We start from the raw sequence: 23,071 nt of genomic DNA on the forward strand, positions 1-23,071 counted from the left end.
TGAGTAATATTAAATTCATAGAAGGGGATTTTGTAGATTTATGATTTTTTCCCCCTTTTATATGCGTACGTCTGGTCGAATGTTATCTTCTTTAATTAAAATACCGGTACAAGGTTGACAAATCCGACATAAACTTGATTATTTAATTGATAAACTGAATAGGATTGGGATATGGGCACAGCTTACATAAGCCCTCTATATCCAGTTTATTGAATGTTACTTTACATAGCGCACATTCATATCTCTAGTCATTTTTATTTTATAAAAATCGATTTTTTCAATCCATCTTTACTTAGACCCTTTTCCAACTGAATAATTACTACTGGTATTTTTTTTTCATATTCAATTATTGACTGGATGGTTCCTTTACTATTTATTGGCAATATAATTTAATTCTTTATCCAGCATAAATCCTTTCCTTATTACAATTAAATACTAGTATATGTTTTTAGTTTTAAAAAATGTTTTCCGGGAGAAAGTATATGTAGACAATGCGATGTACATGTAGCACTTTAAAAAGGTCAAGGAAATTAATGGAGCTTACAGGAGATTTATGAAGTTTAAGATAAAGAATCCTTTAATGCTTTATACAATATTTTGATTAAATAAGACGTATTCGAACATTATTTATAACTAAACACGATAAAACATTATCTTTTAACATCATTCCCATTGGCTCGCTTTACCTTATCCAATACCTACGGAGTACCCGTTGAACTTATAATTTGCAATGATTGTGACTTTATTTTCTACGTTAGAAATTAACTGAAGGTCAAATCAAATTCCTCTTCGAAATTACTTTTCATTCTAATGCCATGCCATTTTGAACGGAGCCCTTAGAAATGGTCGCCATCTCGATGAAGTCTACCTGTAGTTGACCTCAAACCGCGTTGTTCAGCTTACTAAGTGACAACTTTTATTCATTACCCACAATAAATAGTTATTACTATTGTGACTTGCATTATACGTTTGAGGTTAACTGTAAGTAAATTGTTTAGTCGAAACTATAATTTTCAAATTTTGAGCACAGATTGTAGATAACCGCTATTGATGAAAATGCTTTATGTGCCATGTAACGTTCCTCATGTTCCTATCGACGATAACAATAATTCAAGTATTTTTTCTCACCCTTCATTTACCAAAAAAAGTTTTATTTAAAGTTCTTTGGAATACTCACATAAAGACTTAAACTTCTTGAGTATTCTCTATGATGTTTTCATGCCTAAATATTGTTATAAAAACAAGTAGAAGGAGGGGACATTTGGTAACCCGAATGGATATACATTTATTAAGAATGTAAATTATTCATATTTTAAATTGATTTCTTGAAGCGAGACAATGTAAATTAAGCTGTTATCAAACCGTCGGTTTTTTTTGGATATGAAATTTTGACTTGAAATTACGACGGACAAAAAATATGAAATAATCATTATTAACATCGTCATAGTCATCATCTTGCAGTATTAAATAATGATGAAAAATTGACAAATTGAGCCGAAATAGGTCACCAAAAAACCAGATAGTACTTATAAATAAAGTCTTACTCTATCATTTTTTATTATACAAAACGTATACTGTAACAGTAAAAACAAATAATAAAAGTTGGTTTACATCATCTCAAGTACATTTAAACAAGACAACAGAAACCAAAAAAGGAAAACAAAACAAAAAAACTGTATCGCCATCTCTTGCACCAATCACTCGTTAATACTCGCGTAACAGTCACTGTTGGATTTACGTGTACATAAGTGTGCATTTAACATTTGTTTGTTAAAAATCTTTTAACGAGTTCATTTTCATCCATACACTAGTAGGTGTAAAAAATCATCTTATTTTAAGATGCACGCCCTTCAATATATAGAATATTAAGAAAAGCATTGGGGATTAGGACAAGAAAACTTGTTCAGGTTCAATTTTCTCTAGTGACTTAGCTCTGTATTGATTATGCTTTGTTTACTGTAATGTATCTATATAATTAACAAGTAGATCTTCTTACATAAACTACCGACCCCTTAGCCTGTCATCGACTGTGACAAAACCTTTGATATAAGGGGAAAATATTGTATGTTTCTATACTTTGCAATAAGTCCTAATTTGTAAACGTTTGATAATTAGCTTTGTTGTATTAAAATGTTAATAGAAAATCTTATTTTAATTAACATTCACATTATTATTTTGTGCTCAATATTTTAAATTTTTTTGTATAATACGTGTTTTTGTTATGCTTTTTGTAATTGATAGAATCTAATTTTTGATAATATACGTTCATACGATATGTACAATGTATACAAAATACATAAATAAATGAGAAAAAAAAAACAACAAATCATCACAGTTCATCTCGTTAAAATATAGATGGCACAAGTCGCCAATCATAAACTTGTAACTTGGTTCGTGGTAACATCATTGTTGACCGATTCCGGTTCTTTCCTGTGTATACACCCCCCGGAAACGTTGCCATTATACCCCCCGGAGCAATATATATGTTGGCTATGATCCGAAAAATTGGAAACTCTGCACACGATTCGAAGAACAATGGAACGGAATTTTTGTCCTGTAGCACAATACAGAAAAAAATTCATAGAATGATTAAGGTACATTAACAGTTCTGCTGTGGTGCGTACCAGCCACAGTTTGGCCATTTCTTTTGGGCTATCGCTGATTTGATAACTTGCTATCATTACTACATTCATTGGGAGAGTCGTTACACAAAACGCAAACGATATTGTTAGCAACATGATTGTTAATTTCGAGCTCTTGTTTTTCGACCGTCTCTTTAGCTCCATGTTGTTCAATGGAACATGCTGTAAGGATTTGCGACTGTGGGTGGCGCGAAGCACTTGTCTTATGATAAGAATATTAAAGAGTGAAATGGCGATCACAGGAATCGTAGAGTACAGTGCCGCATCGATCCATGGAAAGACTTTTCTGACGAGAAATTCATATTCACCAAGGCCTTCGCATTCCGTTTTTCCTCGATCTGACCGTATTCCAATAGTCCATATAAGATGAGAATTGATGAGGATAAAAATGACTGCCAATAGTATTACTGTTTTTCTGGCTCGTTCCCTACTACACCAACGAGATGCATGTAAAGCATGGCACACGACTATATATCGCTCAACAGTCACGGCTAAAATCAGCCAAGCAGAAAATTGACTAGAACTGTACGTTAATAAACTCAAGAATTTGCACATGAAATCTGACGTGTTTTGAAAATCTACATCTGCAACTTCGCTAATCCACAAACCAAGTAGTCCAACGAACAATACGATGAGATCGGCGATTGATAACGCAGCAAGAAAAACATTGGTTGAATGTCGCGCCATTGACTTGTGACGTAATATAAAAAAAGACATCACATTACCCACGAGACCAATCAGCATCAAGAATGGAGGAATGTACCGTTGAAGGAAACGATGAATTTGGAATTCTTTGTAAGACTCAAGGGTGTCTTGAGGCTGCACGGAGTTAGAGATAATACCAGAGATTTTGTTTAAAAAATCCTCCTCCGATTGGTTGTATATTCGAAGGTATATTTCCAGTTCCTGTGATAAAGCGTCCGTCACATTGGGACTTTTAGAATTCATCAAATTTTTCACCAGTCGGGAAAGATTGCTATAAATAACAACAGCAAATTAAAATATCATGTCTGCTATCATGAAAAATATAGATACATCTATCATTTATCTAAATTTTTCTTTGTGAAAAAAAGAGTAGTAAGTAAAGACGCTTTGGTTTCTCAAGCGTTTTATTTTCTCGAGAATTCACTGTAAAAGCTTAATATAACGATTTTCTGTGTTACCCATACATCTATATAAAACCATGGTTTGAATAGAGGTTGAATTCTTTTTAATCAATTAGACTCATTCCGTTAAAAGAAAAAAATAGGGCCTTAATTTTTTCATCAAAATACCAAATATAGATTGATTGAAGTACTGGCTTAATGAAAACTGCTTTTATTGTTTTTGTAACTCGCAATGAATTTCGATTTTAAAGATGAAAATGATCAAGGAGGGAAAGACAATAAATATCGGGAAAACTAATATTAAAAAAAAAATACCACAGATGGGCATAAAAGTGTTTCCATAAGATAAACTAGCTCTATAATTATTAAGGCTAACGTTTCATTCACTTTTTTGCATTATCATTGCACTCTGCTCTGTAGTCTATTGAATTTTCTTTTTTAAAAAGATTTATAGTTGTATGTTTAGTTGTAGTGATAGTTTCATGTTTTTTGTTTTATTGTTCTTGTCCTGAAAAATGGACAGCTTGTCCTGAATTTTTAAAATTGATATTGCTTGTGGCGTAGGTCATTTAGAGTGTTTTTACCCCCCCCCCCCCCCTTTTGTGCCCGAGATTCAATTATATGTGGAAATTATTCTTAATCTTAAATATTCACTGAAAATACTAAAATTCCATTTTCAGTGGAACATTCATCATTTTGATGTCGAAATCGGTTTTCGGGAGTGGGCACAAGCATCAATGAGGTGTACTGGTTGAGGCGCTTCATTAAGAAATCAATAGCTAATTAGATTATATACTAGATTACCTCAAATTCTTTTTTCTACACATTCTACAATATTTTATATGACTATATAACTCAATTTTATAAAGGAGATGGTGCATTTATACACTTACCCGATAGTCTAACATTTTCTTCCAATTAGCAATTGTTGCAATTTTCCCCCATTATCTTGTAATACGGAATATCCCACATTAAAAATACATGTATTCTAATGTTCGGTCACAAAGACTCAATTTAGAGTCACATAAAGTAATATTAGTATCATACTCTGGTCAATAGGAATTTGTGAATGACAAAGAGGTGAAAACAACATATGCTTCCTTTAAGAAATCTAGAATAAAGACACTTAAACTGTTATCGTACCGTGATACCCGGTAAAGAGTCGCAGTTCTGAGCATGCGTGATAGTGTCGTAATACACGTGTATCAGTATTTTGGAAACCCAAGTCGATTTTGTAGAGTGAATTGAAAAACCGTTGTACTAGTGATAAAAAAAATAGGTGGCATTAGTTAATTACACAATGTTCTGCATTATTTCGGGGTTCTTTTCTTTATATTTTTTTTTAAAAAAAGTACCATTAACACCCGCTGCAGGCAAAACAGATTCGACCTTGCTACCATGCAGAATAATTATGAGGGATTCTGATGCGCCAGCGGATTCAATTTTCCACCTTAACTCCTCTCTAGATGTCAGTCACTTCCCGTTCTCATTAGAGATGAACCGTGCTTCGTAATTAAGACGGTTTGATGCTAAGAGCGAATTTCGTCGTCTACAATGATAGATGTGTGCTCGGACATGCAGTCGGGTCCTTTATATTCATTTACAGGATGTTAGGAAACAGGATTTCATTTGTCTAATATCAAGCTCATCATTGGAATTAATATCTTAATGTTGAAAGTTAATGCTGATATGTTGACATGGACTAGATCCATAACTCATTTTCAATAAAGCATATATTGATAGAGGTCGTTTTTTGTATTGTATGCATAACTTTTGGTTGATGATAGATTCCATATGTCTTTATTTTTAATTCAGTGACGTAGAAGGGGGGGGGGGCTTGCCCCCACATTTATTTTTAAATTTACAAATAAAAAAATCGAATAACCATGGAGTTTCCCCCTCCACTTTCCTGGGAGAGTGAATGGAATAATAATGAAAGTGAAATGAGGAAATCAACTATTAAATCGAAGCAAAACAAAATATTTAATGCGATGCAGCTCCTCCCCCCAAGGATAAAGATTTTCATGATTTCGAGGTGACCCCCCCCCCCCCTGCTTTTTATTTGGCTTGTCCAGATTTTTTGGACGAGGTTGCTCTTCACCCCCTACCCACTTCAAAAACGATGCTACATGTACATGCACATGCTTGCAATTTTTAAAAATGATCTTCTTCGTCTCTACATTTTTATTCAGCAAATACAAAATGTACCTTGCTGCAACATACGTGGTTGCGTCTAGTATTAATTCCTGCACTTATTTAGTCAAAGCAAAGTTTGATTTGTTACAAACCGATTTTATGTATAACGATAATTTATTTACTCAAAAAGACCTAAGTTCGTAGAAACGCTCATTTCTGAAACTATAGCTATTTTCAGCGGGCTTTATTACTGTTTTGAAAGTTATCAAGAAAATTGTGTCTTGTGGAGGTAATGACAAGAACATTTAGTTTTGAAGTTCTACATTCAATAATATGGACTTGAAAATTAAGCAGCACTGACAACCCCATTTTTTGGGTTGCATTAAATATTTTGTAAGATGCATTACTTTGTAATAAATGATATTAATTCACGGTGAGGCCTCACGGTTTTAACGAAACTCCATACCTAAAGGTTCACTTATGATTTTAAGACTGGGGATAAATGAAAATAAAGTTTCATTTATTCCATAAATAATCCACCATTGATATGCCGTAATGCTACAAAAAGTGTGATAATACGATTACATGTATGCTGAAGGTGGTGGTTTTGGAAATTGGAGTCGCGCAGATTAACATTTCAAAAAAAAAGGGAGGAGTGGGTCACAGGGAATAATTTTGTTTGTTGGAGGGGGAGGGGGAACCGAAACCATTTTTCGGTAACAGTTTTAAGAAGTTTGAATTTTCAAGAAGGGAAGTCTGTAACCCAACCCCCCCCCCCCCCCTGCGGGTCTCCCGGTCCCCCCTAGATCCGCGCATAATTTAGACTTGTCTTCTATTGTGAGTTTGTACATGTAGAACACCCGGGACACCGATCTTGTGTTATTAGACATTTTTGCCGGTTGTTAAAATGATTTTGCGGTATATGACCTCGGCCTATTTGACATATGAGGGCCCAGCACTTAATCAGTTAGCACTGAAAATGTGTCAGAAGGCGTGCTTTCTAAGAAGATGATAGTCGTGTCCAGCTGAATTGATTCAGATTATGAAAAGATCAGAGACTGGTGTTTGTGTACAGACTACTTTTGAGGTTTGCTTAAGTCAATAATTGACCAATTGGAAAACTGACGCAAAGGCTCAAAAATAGGTTAAGTCACCTAGTTATTTGAGACGTGAAAAGTAGGCCACAAATTATTCACATTAATTTGTGAAATATATTGGATTTATACTGTAGTAACAAAACATCGTAATTAAATAATCTAGCACATGTATATTTTATTTTAAATCTAGAAGTTATACCCAAAGTTTAAATAAATTTTTTTCTTTAGTTTTTAAAAAGTTCAAAATATTATCAAAGTGTTGGAAGTACTAATAATCATCGATTATTTGCGATCTCCGTGAATCTTCCATTCAGACAATGACGTCGTCAATTTGAAACCTTAACAGAGCGTGTCGATTCGTCACGTGACCAGCGAGGATGCATTGCCGTGATTTGTTTGGTTAGATTGTGATAACAAAAGTTCTGAAAAAGTATCAAAGGTCAACACATTACCTAGCCTCGGAATCAGTAAGCATTTTGATCAAGTCAAAATTTCAGTCAGTCATAAAATGATTGTTTAGAACAATTTTAACAAGAGCTTGGACTTGGGGTGGTTGTGTCAAACAGCAATGTGACGTAGGCCTGTCTATATCATTGTAGGCACTCAGCCATGGCTCTTTGAAATCAACAAGATTTGTCTGGCTTTTGAGTCAGAACTACGCAATCGGTCTATATTTCGCTTGAAACCGCGTCATTTTAACTTGTTTTGACGCAAGAAATAGATAGCTACGTCCTACTGAAAGTCCAAGGCCTTGTTAAAATGGTTGTATCCTTATATGACAATTGAAATTTGTACTTAACGTTATTAATATCACAACACTTCTAATACTATTTCAATTTTTTCAGTGTTTTAATCAAGAGACAATAAGACAGTGTACAACTTTTGACTTAAGCCTAAGATTACTTCATAACCCTGGGGCCTGTACGCATTACAGTGGTATAAGAAGACAAAGTGTATGTAGTTGTTAAAGACAACAGGTACTTAACTAGTAAGCTCAAAACTCTTTAAAATTATCCGTACGTTGAAAAATAGATTTTCGTTTTTCTGCAAGACCTAAGGATTCATCTTTCCGTAACAAAACATGGGTGTCTACAACGTGTAAATTACCTATTCTTAAAATATCATTAAACAGTTCATTCAAATTTCTTGAAACACATTGTTTCGTATAAAAAAAAGAAAAGGAATAGTACTAATCTTCTTATTTTCCACAAGAGCATAGAGGACCATCGATAATATAAATTGCTAAATTAATCTTTATTTAAATTACTATTACGTCTTAATCTTGTTTAAATGACATTCCAGTATCGTTCTCCCAAAGAAAAATAAGATGGCCGTGAAGTTGTAGAATAGGGGAAAGTGTTCTAGAACGAGGTTTAAGTTTGAGAATTTCTGATTCATATGGGTATTGCGTTCCATAAATCAATTGCTGTTGGCAGAAAAGATGATTTGAAATTATTAAGTCTTACCTTAAACATAATAAGTTACAATTAAGCCATCATTTGAAAATAAATGTGAATGTTTACTTAATTAGGTATCATAATATGGTATCTGTTATACATAAATGTTCTCAGTTTTTCATTTCTTCTATCAACAAGTGCTTCCCACCCGATTTCATAAAAATAAAGAGTATCGTGAAGCTAACAAGGTCAGCTATAGAATTTTACAAGGACAAATGATCAAGTACTTACCTTCTATATTTTTCTCACTGAAACTTATTAGGAATACACGTTTTAATAACTTTTAGGTCTGTAGTGGGAGCGGTGCCACCTACAATTCTACACGATTAACTCATATTAAATTAAATTGTAACTTTTATTATTAAAAAATGATATTAAAAATAACAACTATGACGATTTCCTGGTATATACATTTTATCAACTGAAGTTCACTTTAAAGTAGGTAAAACGAGTGGTATTTGTTTAGTGAAAATAACAGAGAAACTTATATATCAGAGAAAAAGTAATAATCACAGATTTCCTTCACATATTAAATTGATGCCCTTTGTTAAAGAGGAAGCAATAACCCTTTAAGTCTGCTATGTGTCCCCGCTGCCATGGTTACAGGACCAAAGGATGTTTAGGTTGTGGAGAACAAAATGTAAGGCATCTCAACAGTTTCAGATATCAACACTCTTGTTATTCAGAAAAAAAATGTCAATTTTCAAATAAAATAAAACAATCATACCATAGTTCATGTAATTACACAATACATTAAAGATTTTTTGCCTACTAGTACTTGATGGCAATTCATGGACTTTTTCGTTCATTGTAATGTCTGTGCCGTTCTTGCGCCCGTTTAAAAGGAGCAAATTTACAAAAAAAAAATCAATGCATTAAATATATATCAACCAGTTTTGTTATATCTCACACTAACTTTGGGTTTCACTTTTGATATCTGATCTAGTTATTTACAAAGCATTATTAAGTGGGATATACGATCTTCCAGAGTTATGTCCTTTCCGATATATTTTATTTTATCAAATAAAACATACAACATGACTAAGTAGTCATGTTGTATGTTTTATTTGATAAAATAAAATATATCGGAAAGGACAGTTAATTGATTATGTTTTAAAAAGGAAAACTATCACATTCGGAAAATATTCAATGGTCACCATTGTCATGAAAACACGTGACATTCTTAAAACATTAAATCTACTCCCCCAAGTCTATATATTTTGAAAAAAATGATATTTTGAAATAACAATTTTATAGATATACCTGCCCCGATAGTATGCATGTATCGGCTAACTTATCTTGTCATATGATTTAACAGTATAAAGATGTGCGATTTCTACATTTTTTTTTCAATCTCTTCATACGCGGCAAAAGATACATATAGTAACCAACGTATACGAATCTTTCTACTTTATAAATTATTAAATAGCATCAAAAGGGACACCTTTATAGAACTCTCATTTTTGCAGAGAGTTGTCCAAACACAGCTAGTGGTACAAGAATTGCAAAACGATCGGCCTCTTGTGCGACCAAATATTTCAATAACACGTTGATAGCTGAATAAACTACTGAAAGCAACAAAGATAAATAGAGTTCAGAAGTTGATTAGGCTATGTTGTCTTAGCAAGAATCTGACGGTCAGTGACAATATAGGTTTAAGTGCTTTGTGGAGATCGCACGTATTGTAACTTAGAATATTTAGCTCACCTGAGCTGAAAGCTCAAGTCAGCTATTCTGATCACTATTTTTAACGTTCATTTCCATGTCCGCCTGGCTGTAAACTTTTTTACATTTTCGATTTCTTCTTCAAAACCACTAGGCCAAATCCAACCAAACTTTGCACAAAGCATCTTAGGTCAATTGGATTCAAGTTTGTTAAAATGAAGGGCCACACCCTCTTTAAAGGAGAGGTAAATACGAATTATTAAAACTTTGTTTCTTTCAAAAATCTTTTTTTAAAAAATCAATTACACCAGAAAAGCTGTAATTTGTGTGAAAACATCCTGAGGTAGTGAAGATTCCAGTTTGTTAGAATCATGATCCCCGGAGGTAGGGTGTGGCCACAATGGAAGAGGGGCGAATTTTTACATAGGAATAGGAAAGTCTTAAAAATCAAATATAAAAGGATAGGACTACAATGGGGGTGGTGAGTTTTAACACAGTAAATAAACTTTATCCATCTCAGAATATACAATATTATTGTACATACAGTCATGTAGTATTACTTAATTTAAATATGCAAGCATTTTGACATTTGATAATTCTCAGTTGTTTAGACTGTGGCCCTGGATAATTCTTATTCAGCTACGAAACGGGTTCAACATAAGAACATCTTGGGAAAATTTTGAAAATCTTGTAATACAGGATATATATTTTACTCGTTCATTGTCCCGTTATTTTGGATATGACTTCATAAAGGTGATATTTAATTATTATGTCTATTGTTGCTTAGGTAAGCGATGTGGCGTTCTTTCCTTTCAGATTGGTACAGTGTCAAGTAAGTAAGACCCAAATACCAGAACTTTATTTCTACCCTTATTTAGACTAATACAACGTACATCTTAAACAATGGCTATAAGGATAATCATGGCAATAAATGTACACGTTAAACGAAGATTCAATACAAGTAGAACATGTACATTGTTGAGTTGGGAAGGCCGGAAATGGGATTACTCTACTGGAATCGTAACATAAATCTGATATCCCAATTCACCAGAGCTGTTCAATCTTAATAAACGGCCGAGATGATATCTTTAAAGCCCGAGATGATCTATAATGGAGTGCTAATGGAAGGATATTACTGTTTGTGTAATATTTGTCTGCTATAACAAAACGGGTGTGAACGATTCGAATGTTAGACCGTTGTAGCTCAAAGTGGGCTCATGTTTGATGGCCTAACAGACAATAATGCTAGGGCAATGACGTGCTTCATTGTTTATTGTTATTGAATAATATTTTTTGTTTGGATTTCTGTTATCATTTCAAATTAGTTTTATTACATGTAATTAATAATATGTGTTCATTAGATACATAACCTTTTAAAATTAGGAACATTGTTTTCAAACATTAACTGATAACAAACTTGTAAACAACAAAAATGAAGGGAACAAATTAATAAATGCATTACTAAAATGTTAAAATATAATAGTCGTAATCATCTTTTTAGTTGTTACCCTGAATCGCAATTCTTGCATTCTCATTTAAAGGAAACCTTATAGCATATTAGGGAGATATGCCAAACAGAGATTTATTTCACTACCATTAAAAAAAATGAATACATCCTCATAAAGATTTCAAGTAAAACTAGTGATAAAATAATAAACTGAGAGGAATTATCATTTTGTCATTTGTCTGCTTTCGCGTGTCTTTCGCATAAAATAATACCTTTTTGTGTTATCGGTACATGATGAAAATAAGACTTTATATTATTAAATTCAGCGGAGGAAATTAACAGAAATCTGGAATTTTATGTGGGGTGCTTAACGTGCTGCAATTTCCAATTTATTTGAAACTTCTTTAATGTTTACATGGGATTCTTTTTCATAAGCAAAGCTGAGAACTTTTAACATAAAAAAAACCATTAAGCCATTTAGAAATCCTCTAACAAAAATGTACATATTTTAAAATTAATGAGAATAAAAATAAACGCCAAAAAAAATGAAAAAGTTGAAAAGATATAAATGTATGTGAAGAGTAAAAAGTACAAAAAAATTCAGATGTGTTCACTGAAATACAAATTGAAATTATACGTAAAAAATCATGATTCATTTCTTAATACGTGTCATCGTGTCATTATAAGCACCCATTTAATCGTACAAAATTACAACTAAATAGCAAAATCTAGAAATCATCTGATTTTGCTACTTCAATAATAACTGTTAAAGTCTTCTACAGTCATTACAAAAAAACCCTATTGATTTTCATCCTTTCAGACTTCCATTAAATACGTATTGAAAGCCTCTCTTTTTTTCTCAATCAAAAGGTCTATCCTCGTTTTGTTTAATCTTCTACACTTCTTTTGCCATTAATCAAATTTATGGCCAAAAATCTTATGCATCGACAACTATCTGAAACAGACAAAGCCTTTCCGTCAGTTTTCCATTAAAGTTATATCATATACAAAATCGTGAGAATTGTCACCACAATCTATTTTAAGTCGACTCGCATTTGCATGCTTCTAACTCTATTCCCATAGAACTGGTAGCCTTTAGACTTCAGTTGAAAGGAATTATTGAACAATTTAGTTTAGAAACAAACGATTGAACAATCCCTTAAAAGATATTTTTTTTCTAACTTTATGCATTAAATACACGACCAATAATGCAAATTTATATATTGTTTACGGACTTTGTAAATTAATTTGATCATGACATCGGCAGATTTTGTTTATTTGATTTGTAATATGACGTCGTCTTACTATTGCCCCCAACTGTAACAGCTCTCCATCATTGATTGAACAGTCATGGCACGTGATCTATAGAGTCTGGATATATATATATATATATATATATATATATATATATATATATATATATATATATATATATATATATATATATATATATATATATATAATGGCGGGAACATGTTTTTATTGTTATAATCACTTGTCGTAATTTTTTTTTAATAAAATAGCCCCAAAATTAAAAATGTAACATAAATTAACACATGGATACCTGAATATTAAACATCTAGAAAATGATTATCAAATAAGACAATTGTGACGTCGTTAAAAGTGTATTTTCCCTTATTCTTTTAAGTTTTCGGTTTGTTTCTTTTTAAAAAGTGGACATTTTTCTATTCGAAAAAAAATATGAGAAAAATATACCCTTTTCATCAACAGCTGAGGAAAATTACATTTGCTAAAGTCTTTTTGAAAACAGAATGTGAATACCCTAGTATTTTTCACTCATTAGTGTTCAAGGTTCAATGTTTCTCTTTTCATGAGTTTTTTAAAACAACTTTTAAATTTCAGGACATATATTGAAAGAAACAGTAGTTTTTTTAAAACACATGAGAAAAATGAAATGGAAAATCTTGAAAATGAAATCCCATTCTTGTCCCCTGATAAAATTCCATAAGGTCCTTATAGTTTGAGATTTTATGACCGTGACGTTTATAATCTATTTGACCTCTGTACACAGGTTAATAGGCATTTGACAGGTATGTTTAATAGTTGCAACGATTCCTCAGCTAACGATGACTATTAAGTAATGGTTATATATGTAAACTAATAGAAAACAGTTTATTTCTTTTGTTTTTGACAAACGTATGATTTGACATATATGTACGTATATGAGACTCCATGATTGTAATTTCTGGATCTCAGATGAGCAGATGATGATATAATACATGAAACATTACACCTTAATATATCGATGGATAAAACCAATGTATCGATGCTTATTTCTCGACTTTATCTGGCGTATTAGCATCACACAGTACAAACAGATTTAGTTGTAAAGTTGTTTAGTTTTAAAGCTTTCTACCTTCCTTTAATGAGTCATAATGATGCATAATCACATATAGTTTATACATTAATCACGATTAAAAGCATTGATTTTGTTCTCACCAAATTGAAAGAAATCCAACACAATAATGTCAAAAATGCCTATTAAGTTGACAAAGGCTTTATACGACATGCAAAAACCCTTCAGCTAGACCCTTAAGTATAAAGGAGAGTGGGAGGATTATATTGATTATTTTGATATCGTACTCTACACAATTATAAATATGCTTAAATTCAAATATTAAACATATGGTTTAGAGTACCATTCGATACTTGCAAAAATGAAATCACTAGTTTTCATGATAATTAAGCATTTTTTTCTGCGAAACCTTATACGATGTATCCTGGAATCTCCAAGAACTATTCAATGTCCAATAATCATGGTACACCTCTCTCATTGACATGTAAATCACTGGCCTTCGCCGCATATGCCTTCATATGCTTCTGTTGCGACCATTAAGGCGATTTTCTCATGTTAATGACTAAACAAAACCGCTAAAGATACGTGCTTTTTTTTTAATCAAAGACAGACACATTCTATTACGAATGACATTATCTGCTATTGAGAAGCTGTACGGGTAACTTAAGAACTATTCCAACGACGCCTTTTACTGCGGGTTCAGCTATTGATGAAAAATGTACAGTTATAAATTAATGAACATAAATACAGTAGACATCAGATTATCACACAGACAGATTCAATATCAACGATACGAAATTGGCAGTTGCGATCATAGTTACTTTGATTTTCTGTCCAAATCTATGAAGCACACCCTTTCTTATCAAGGAAAAACAACCGAAGTGTGACATCAATTTCATTCATTCTATATCTGTACCAAGTCTCCCAATCTTATCTCACGAAACCCACTAACATGTGCTCCCATACACTGCTGCATACAATTAATAATGATCCCACCAACCTGACAGACTGAAATTTTTTTTTTGTATATATGTTAGTTTCGAGTACTGTATGAACGTACAAGATCGTGTACATTTCAAATACCGGCATGAAAAACATGGAGAATACGGAGAATGAGATGAGAGTGTGTTAACTAATCATGTATTCAAATTCACAATGAATGCAGCATTTGAGTACAGCGTTTAAAAGACCTTTAAAACCAATGAGAATGAAACCGGTTAAACAAATAGAACCTTTAATTCGTTTAAGTTTATGGGGCTCAATTTTCGAAGACTCTTAAGACAAAGTCAATAAAACATTTTTTTCAACCGATTACTTGTCTGAAGAGTTTACTGTTTTTTATTTACACCGACAGTTAATGGGTCGTTATTTTAGGAGCAGCGAGCTATAAATAAAACCAAAATAACAGAAAAAAAACTTCTTAAATCAAATTTTTTTATCAGATCTATATTTTTTTCTCCAACAGCTACCATGCTTTGTTACCTCTACATTGTTAATCACTCTGTCAATTGTTATTTTCCGAGGTGTATCTTGATTTATGTGAAATATTAAAAAAAAGGGAACGGCGAAATGATTAGAATCACAGGGCTCAGCTGAGTTCCAAGCCAAGCATTTGAACAAAAAATATTCATTGCTTTTTTTTTCTCGATGCAATGTGTCAACAAGCTGCACAATCAACAGACCTTGAGCAATGTGCAATTTACTTCACTTCTTTTCTGTGCTTTAGAGAGAAAACAATACTCCAAAATTTCATCCTGTTTGGTTTAATAAATTGTATGTCTAACAAAAACACCGTCTAACTATTTTATACAACCTTTAAATACAAGAAAACCATTTTAAAAAGAATATATCCTTCTAAATTAAAAATAATGATTTTTATCGACTGCAAAAGATAAATTTCCTTACCTCAGATGTTCATCCATAATTCTGCTTCTCTAATAACTTTATTAAACAATCCCCAATGTTAAAACAGACACTACTCCATTTTGTCTATAACGTTTATATGTTTCTGTGTCGCTCGTCTTCCTATGCAGCATGCGTTCACGGTCTTGTCCTCACCAATACCTCGCCCAGTGATCGACTTGACAAGGCGCGCGTCGCCTCTTCTTTAACCAATAGTATATATCACAGATTTTCCTAGATCGATCTGAAAAAATTTGATCCAAATTCGCCTCATCCTTCTCAAAGTTAAAAACCTGCGACGCCAATGTTTAAACGTGTTTAATTTACTTTCGTTTTTTTTTTTCGTTTTTGGTTTTTTTTTTGCAATACTTCTTTTTTTGTTTTTATTTTCTTTGAGCAAGAGTCGATCAAATTTTCTCTAGTATATAGTTCCCGGTCGATTGTCGAATCGATGGGATAGCTAAAAGAGGTAATTGTGCATTGTACTTTTTGTCGGCTTGCGATCAAGTGGATCAGGAACCAATGGCAAGAGTTGCTGAACTACAATAGCCTTGAAAATACTTTTTGATCGAGTTGTTGACTCTGCCAAGAGAAACTAAATAAGCTGCTAAGTCCAGCGTTGTATTACCTCCATCGAAGTGGATGCAGCTATAATATACCAATTGAGAAGAAGAGTTGGGCGCCACTATTAGGGTATTTGTTCTTAACAACATTTTCTGAGCGGAGTCGCTGGTGAATAGAATGTAACGGACGAAGTAATGGTGCGCAATGAAGGTTTCTTTGCAGTTCGAGCTTGATTATTTCCATTGACAGCCAATTTTAAGATTAAGGGAGGAAAAGGCGATTATATAGAAATTATAATGTACATCGATTTTTTTCGGGGGGGGGGGGGCATAAAAAGAAGGACGCTTGAACATTTGGATTTCTTTTATAACTATATAAAATAGGAACATTTCAAAAAGTGAGAGTGGCCACTCATTCCTTCCGCCAAGTGTCTTGTAATAACACTTTTAGTTTAAAAAAAGTTAGTTATCATGTACATGTATTGATACGGAGCACACATGTGCGTCTTTAAAAGGTAGTAACCTTACTGAAAATAGAAGTTAAATATATTAATTTCAATTCAAATAAGTTGATATGTGAATTGAGGTTTTTAAACCAGTCTTGGATTTTGTTTCTAAGTCACATTGTATCACAATAACGGGAGGTTAACCTTGAGTAGTGGTTAAATACTATTAGCGCCTACTAAAGCAACGGTATTCCTAGTATACAAAGGCTAGAATGTCTCTTTATCGTGTTTTAATGGCGACAATTGTGTGCCACTGTACATAAAGTTGGGTTATTGTGTTGTTGAGCATTATTGACCAGAGTCCTATTTGTCCATTATCTTATTTCGCTTTGTCGGTTATTTATTGTTATATCAGCATAAGCCTACAAAGCGAATAAAGATGAAGTACATGTATATCAAGTTGTATTATGAAAATATTACTGTATAGTACACTTTCATTTTTATCAATGTATTTATCGTTATACATGTGAAATAAAAGGAGAACATAAGCATGACAGTTGTGTGAATGGTTTTTAAGTTAATACTATCAGAACAATTTGGTGTGTTTTTTTATGATAGCGCCACGATCAATTCTGTCAGTTTCGTCATAACGTCAAGCATATTAAACAGTACAAGTCATCGATGTTAAAACTTTATGATTTGTATACTCAATTTCTTAGGCGGGATTACCTATACACGCTTACGCAATACCAGCTTGGGGCTCGTAACGTAATGGGTACTTAAGACTTAGACAGTGCTTAAGTAGGACTGATGAACATTCTTAGACTTAAGTCCGTAACTAGAAGAGTGCTTAGCTAGGACAATGTACCCAAAACTTACATATAGGCGGCCTGAAGAGGTGACTTAAGTATGTCTTAAGTATTGTTTTCATATATTTAAAAGTTTATCATTAAATATTTTAGATCAGCATTTGAATACTAGTACAGTGTATTTATCACATATTTACACAAAATTAATATCTCAATATTCACCAATATAAAAATTTTGCTTTAATTGATATAAATTTTAAGAGTGGTCGTAATGAGTTGTATTATTTTCCATATACAGTAAAACTTTGTTATCTCAAACTAGATGGGACTGTCTAAAAACTTTGAGATATCCGAGAATTCGAGATATCGAAAGTAAAATACTTAAAAAGTAAGTAGTTGGGACTTACAAATCACTTCGACATATCAATTGAATTCGAGAATTCGGTGATCGAGATATCGACGTTCAACTGTACATGTAGTATGCACCAGGGGCTCGTAACATAAAGCATACTAAGATTTTGACTTAAGTAAGGTCATAAGTAGGACTTAAGCGGAATCTTAGGACCTACATAAGTCCTGCTAAAGTATGTCTTATACCGTAACATAAAGCAAACTTAGCAATGTCTTAGCTAAGTCATGTTAATGTTAAAAAGTAAAAACGTGTTTTTCATTTCTTTTGTCGAATTTGAATGTATTGGTAATAAAATCATATTTTTATAGATACACGTGCATGACATCTTTGATATTAGATGGGGTAGATGTAAATGTACAGACACAACATTCAAGGTGGCATGAGTATTGATACATGTGTACCTAAAAATTTTAAAAGGCTCAAGCGATGGATCTCGGGCAAAATATTCAGTCTATTGTTGTTCCTTCTTTGTATTGACGAATATTCACTCTTTAAGTCGTTCTCGAAGAGTGCCTGTAGCATAATATCGCGATGCTGTTATATAATTATATAGTTAATTTTACCTCACCAATAAGGCAATTTACATACTCTGAGTATAATTTCTTCATAAAGTCGTAATATATTGAAATGAGGCAATCGTTTTCTTTAAAATCACTGAGGTTTTAATTTTGTCTTCAAAATTTTGTCTTCAAACGTCCTTTTTTAATTTCTCAAATTTCGCGAGTTTATATTTACAGGTACTTCTTGTAAAGCGACCATTACGTATTAACAACCTATTCAGTAGCCCAATTGCATACTACCGGTATATAGGAAATGTTACAGATCACTATTACCACTGTTAATATTTATATCAATCAAATCAAAATTTTAATATTGGTGAATATTAAGATATTGATTTTGTGTAAATATCGTAATGTGATTAATACTCTGTAAACAAATGCTGATTTGAAATAATTAACAATAAAACTTCTAAATGTGTGAAAACAATACTTAAAAGACATTCTTAAGTCACCTCTACCGGCCGCCTAAGTTTTAGGTAAATTGTCCAAGCAAAGCACTCTTCTAGTTACGGACTTAAGTCTTCGAATGTACATGTACGTAAGTCCTGCTTAAGCACTGTCCTAGACTTAAGTACCCTTTGTGTTACGAGCCCCTGGGCTGCAGAATAGGTCGTAAATACGTAATGGTCAGTTTACAAGAAGTACATGTTAACTATATATATATGTAAACTCGCGAAACTTGAGAAATTGATAAAAGGAAGTTCGAAGACATAAAAACCCTCAGTAATTTTAAAAATGATGATTGCCTCATTTCAATACAATCTATATCGAGTTAATGAAGAAATACTATAAACCTCAGAGTATATGATTAGCCTTATTGGTGTGATAAAATGTAGAACAAAATATAAAACAGAAATCCACTATTATAACATAATTCTATCAAGCTTTAACGGCATCGCGATATTACGCCACAAGCAGTCTTCGAGAACGACTAAAATAGTGAATATTCGTCAAAACAAAGGAGTAACAACTAATGCATTGCCGAAGATTCATGCTTTGTGTTGTTAATTTTTTTTAGGTATATGATTCAAGCTTGGGGCGAATTACATTGTAAAGTAATGCATTACATTACTGAAACTTCATGAATTTTGGCATTAAATTACCATTACCATTACTGAATTTTCTTGAAGTAATGCATTTCATTACCATTACATGAGTAAAGTAATGCAGTACCATGACCATTATTTTGTGAACAGTCGAAAAAAAATTTAGGTTAAAAAAAAAAAATAAAAGCTGATTATTTAAGTAGATCCATTGTTCTGTGATGTCATACTTTTTTGTAAAATTTTGAGTTCTTTAAAATTTGTGCAAGATAGTTTTATATATTTTATGTGAATATAATCACATGGATGTAATTAGAATTACTGTTAAGTTTAAGATATTTTGGCAGCTTAATTTTATCCTAAATTTCCAATATTTTATACATTTTATCGATGCTAAGGGGAAATAACTCTTTTTCTGACTTTTCTTTCAGTTGTATGTCTAAATGCCATATTTTTTCTTATCCCAACGATTAATTTTAAAATATTTTTGTAGTTTAAGTTTTCTGATAAAGTTGACAATAAAATTAAACAAGATAAACAAATTTCTGCCCACAAAAATTTTACTTTTAACCAAAAAAATATGGTTTTCTGATGCTAAAATATGCTTAAGTTTATGTTTATCTGGCATCTTAAAAAGTGTGATGACATATATATTTTTTCTAACAATTGATGAAATTTAAGTCTATTAAGTTGAAATCAGTTCGGTTTTTCAACTTTCATCAGAGAATTTTACGAGTATGGAGTTACCTTAAAAAGTTTTTGCAAATGTTTCATATATAAAACACGCTTAAACATTTTTGGGAGTTGATTTTAAATCAACTCTCCTATGCAGTCACGCGGACAAACCGAAAGTGAAACAGTGTTTGGACCTCAGCACAAATCATTGCTCCTGACAAGACTTAGTTCTTGAAAATAATTGATGAATTCGATGTAATATATGCTAAAGCATTGTTTTTCAAGGAAACTTATTTACACATACCTTAAAAATAGTCAGATTTTGAATGGGACGAACAATTTAAATATTTTTTGTAGTCGTATGTATTCCTACGCCAGAGTTCAATATAGTCTCGTTCAACTCGACGCTCGGCTGTCTCCGTAAACCCTTGTCGGAGATTTACGGTGTCAGCCGAGCGTTTGCAATTGGTTGAACGAGACTAGAGTTCAATATTGCTTGGATCCATACAATTTTCGAGAAATATTTCTACCACTGATACATAGTTTGATTGAATTAATTTTATCTTTAAGTATTATTTAACATGATTCATATGGAGGTTTCTCGACATTCTAGTCGAAAAAGTTCAAAAATTCATATTATAAAAATATGCGTAATTCAAATTAGAAACTACGTATACATGTACTTGTCATGCAAAATAACATATCATTGATTTTAAAATAAATAAACATCGACAAAATCAACTCCCGCCAGTTCTTCAGTACTTTGATTAAAGGTTTATGATCACTATCAGGTTCAAATTTAATGACTTGAATAAGATTGCTGTTGCCCTTTATGATCAGTGACGTTTCAAAGGTTTCATCATTTAACTGCATCCGGTCGGGTTGGAAATTCTAAGATATAAGTGTCTATGCAATAACAGAAAAAATACATGAATCTTGTATTTTCTATCAGTCCAAACTATTGCACTTAATATACAACACAGCAGAGAGAGAGAGAGAGAGAGAGAGAGAGAGAGAGAGAGAGAGAGAGAGAGAGAGAGAGGGAGCATGATTGGTCAGTAAATTCTTTTTCGTGCATTCTTTTTAAATTTGCTTTTCAGGGTGTATGTCTGTTCTCTATTCTAATAGAACACAGTTAAGAGAAGGGCTGGGATAGGGATGTTTAGCACCTCTTAAAACAATAGATTGTTTTGATACTTAGATTGTCCTGGGGGCATTGTGTGTTGTTGACCCATTCTTCACAGTAAAGAATTCATTGAATGCACAACTAATTGGAGTAAATTTTTTAAAGATATAAGATTCTTAATAACAACACTCTTAAAATATTACAAAATTGTGTTGTTACAGCTTGTTATATTGACAACTTAAGAATGGATTTTTAATTTGTTTTTAATCATACAACCAATATATCTTTATCTCAAGAATGACTTTTTCTTCTTTAAAACTATTTTAATCAAATATTATTCAATTCATCACAATTTTAAAAATAAACATGCATAGAAAAGCATAGTAATGCAAAGTAATGTCATTTAATGCCAGCATTACATTATATATAGCTAGATTTAGGAAAGTAATGCATAACATTAGCCTTTCTTGTAATGCTAAATTTGTGGCATTACACATAACTAGCATTGCTTTGAAAACATGTAATGCATTGCAATACATTACCATTACATTTAGCATTGCCCCATACATATGTATGTACCAGCAGGTGCTAATGCCACCTTGAATATTGTGTCTGTACATTTACACCTACCCCCATGTTATATCAAAGATATCAAGAATGAACAAGTTATTAACCTATGACAATGATATCATTACCAATGCATTAATATTCAAATTTGACAAAAGAAATGAACAGTTTGTTTTTACTCTTTGACATAAGCATGACTTAGCTAAGACATTGCTAAGTTTGCTTTATGTTACAGTATAAGACATATTTATGCAGGACTTATGTAGGTCCTAAGATTCCGCCTAAATCCTACTTATGACCCTACTTAAGTCAAAATCTTAGCATGCTTTATGCTACGAGCCCCAGATGCTTAAGAATTTCTTCGAACAGTTTTCCCCCAAAATATTTACTTTTCCATGGTGTTTAAATTGTATGCAAAACTCTCTCTCTCTCTCTCTCTCTCTCTCTCTCTCTCTCTCTCTCTGGTGTAAGAAGGTGTTACACCAATGTCGCAAGCCACAGTTCAGAATAGTCACTGCTCTCTCCTAGATGGGGGATATCATACACATGTACATGATATAAGCAGTCTACAGTGGCTTTCTGTGTTCTGGTCTGGTCTGAATACAAATGTACAAATCATCGCACGTTTTGAGTTTATTTATTATTGTAAGATTGAATGAAACGCTCGAACTTACATAAATAGTTTGATATATACTTATGACAAATGATCATTAAATCATATCTATTCGTTAATAAAAAAAAAAACCTCTACAAAGTCTCTAGCACTATATCTTTAGTAGTGGAAGCAAACTAAATACCATGTTAATATGGCTGGAATTATTTAAAATATGTACGTATGAATCTTTATTATTAAGTTTCCGATTCGTTTATTTTACGTTTATCCCTACAACATTCTTTGTAAAATGAACACATACCAAAATATCCTTCTACATTCTACAGCAGATGATTTACTTCACTTGTCTCTTAAATTCTTTTAAACGCCATCATCAGCACCATAAAGTGGCGTGGTTTATTTTTTACCTATAAAAATGGCGACTCTTGATCCGCTTTTCTAGGTCAGTTATATGTTGAATTACATTTGAAGAAGAGCAATACTGTCTC

General features: G+C 32.4%; 1 protein-coding gene across 1 annotated transcript; it reads right to left on the minus strand.

Annotated features, from left to right (window-relative positions):
- Positions 1–1,471: 1,471 nt before the first annotated feature.
- LOC128190550 (probable G-protein coupled receptor 139) lies at positions 1,472–16,068 on the minus strand. Its single transcript, XM_052862635.1, has 2 exons — positions 15,773–16,068; positions 1,472–3,618 (listed from the first exon to the last, which is right to left on the minus strand). Exons 1-2 carry the CDS (start codon positions 15,787–15,789, stop codon positions 2,373–2,375), a joined length of 1,263 nt encoding a protein of 420 aa, XP_052718595.1. The 5' UTR covers positions 15,790–16,068; the 3' UTR covers positions 1,472–2,372.
- Positions 16,069–23,071: the final 7,003 nt, after the last annotated feature.

Source organism: Crassostrea angulata, chromosome 6, assembly GCF_025612915.1.
Source record: "Crassostrea angulata isolate pt1a10 chromosome 6, ASM2561291v2, whole genome shotgun sequence".
Lineage (NCBI taxonomy): Eukaryota > Metazoa > Mollusca > Bivalvia > Ostreida > Ostreidae > Magallana > Magallana angulata.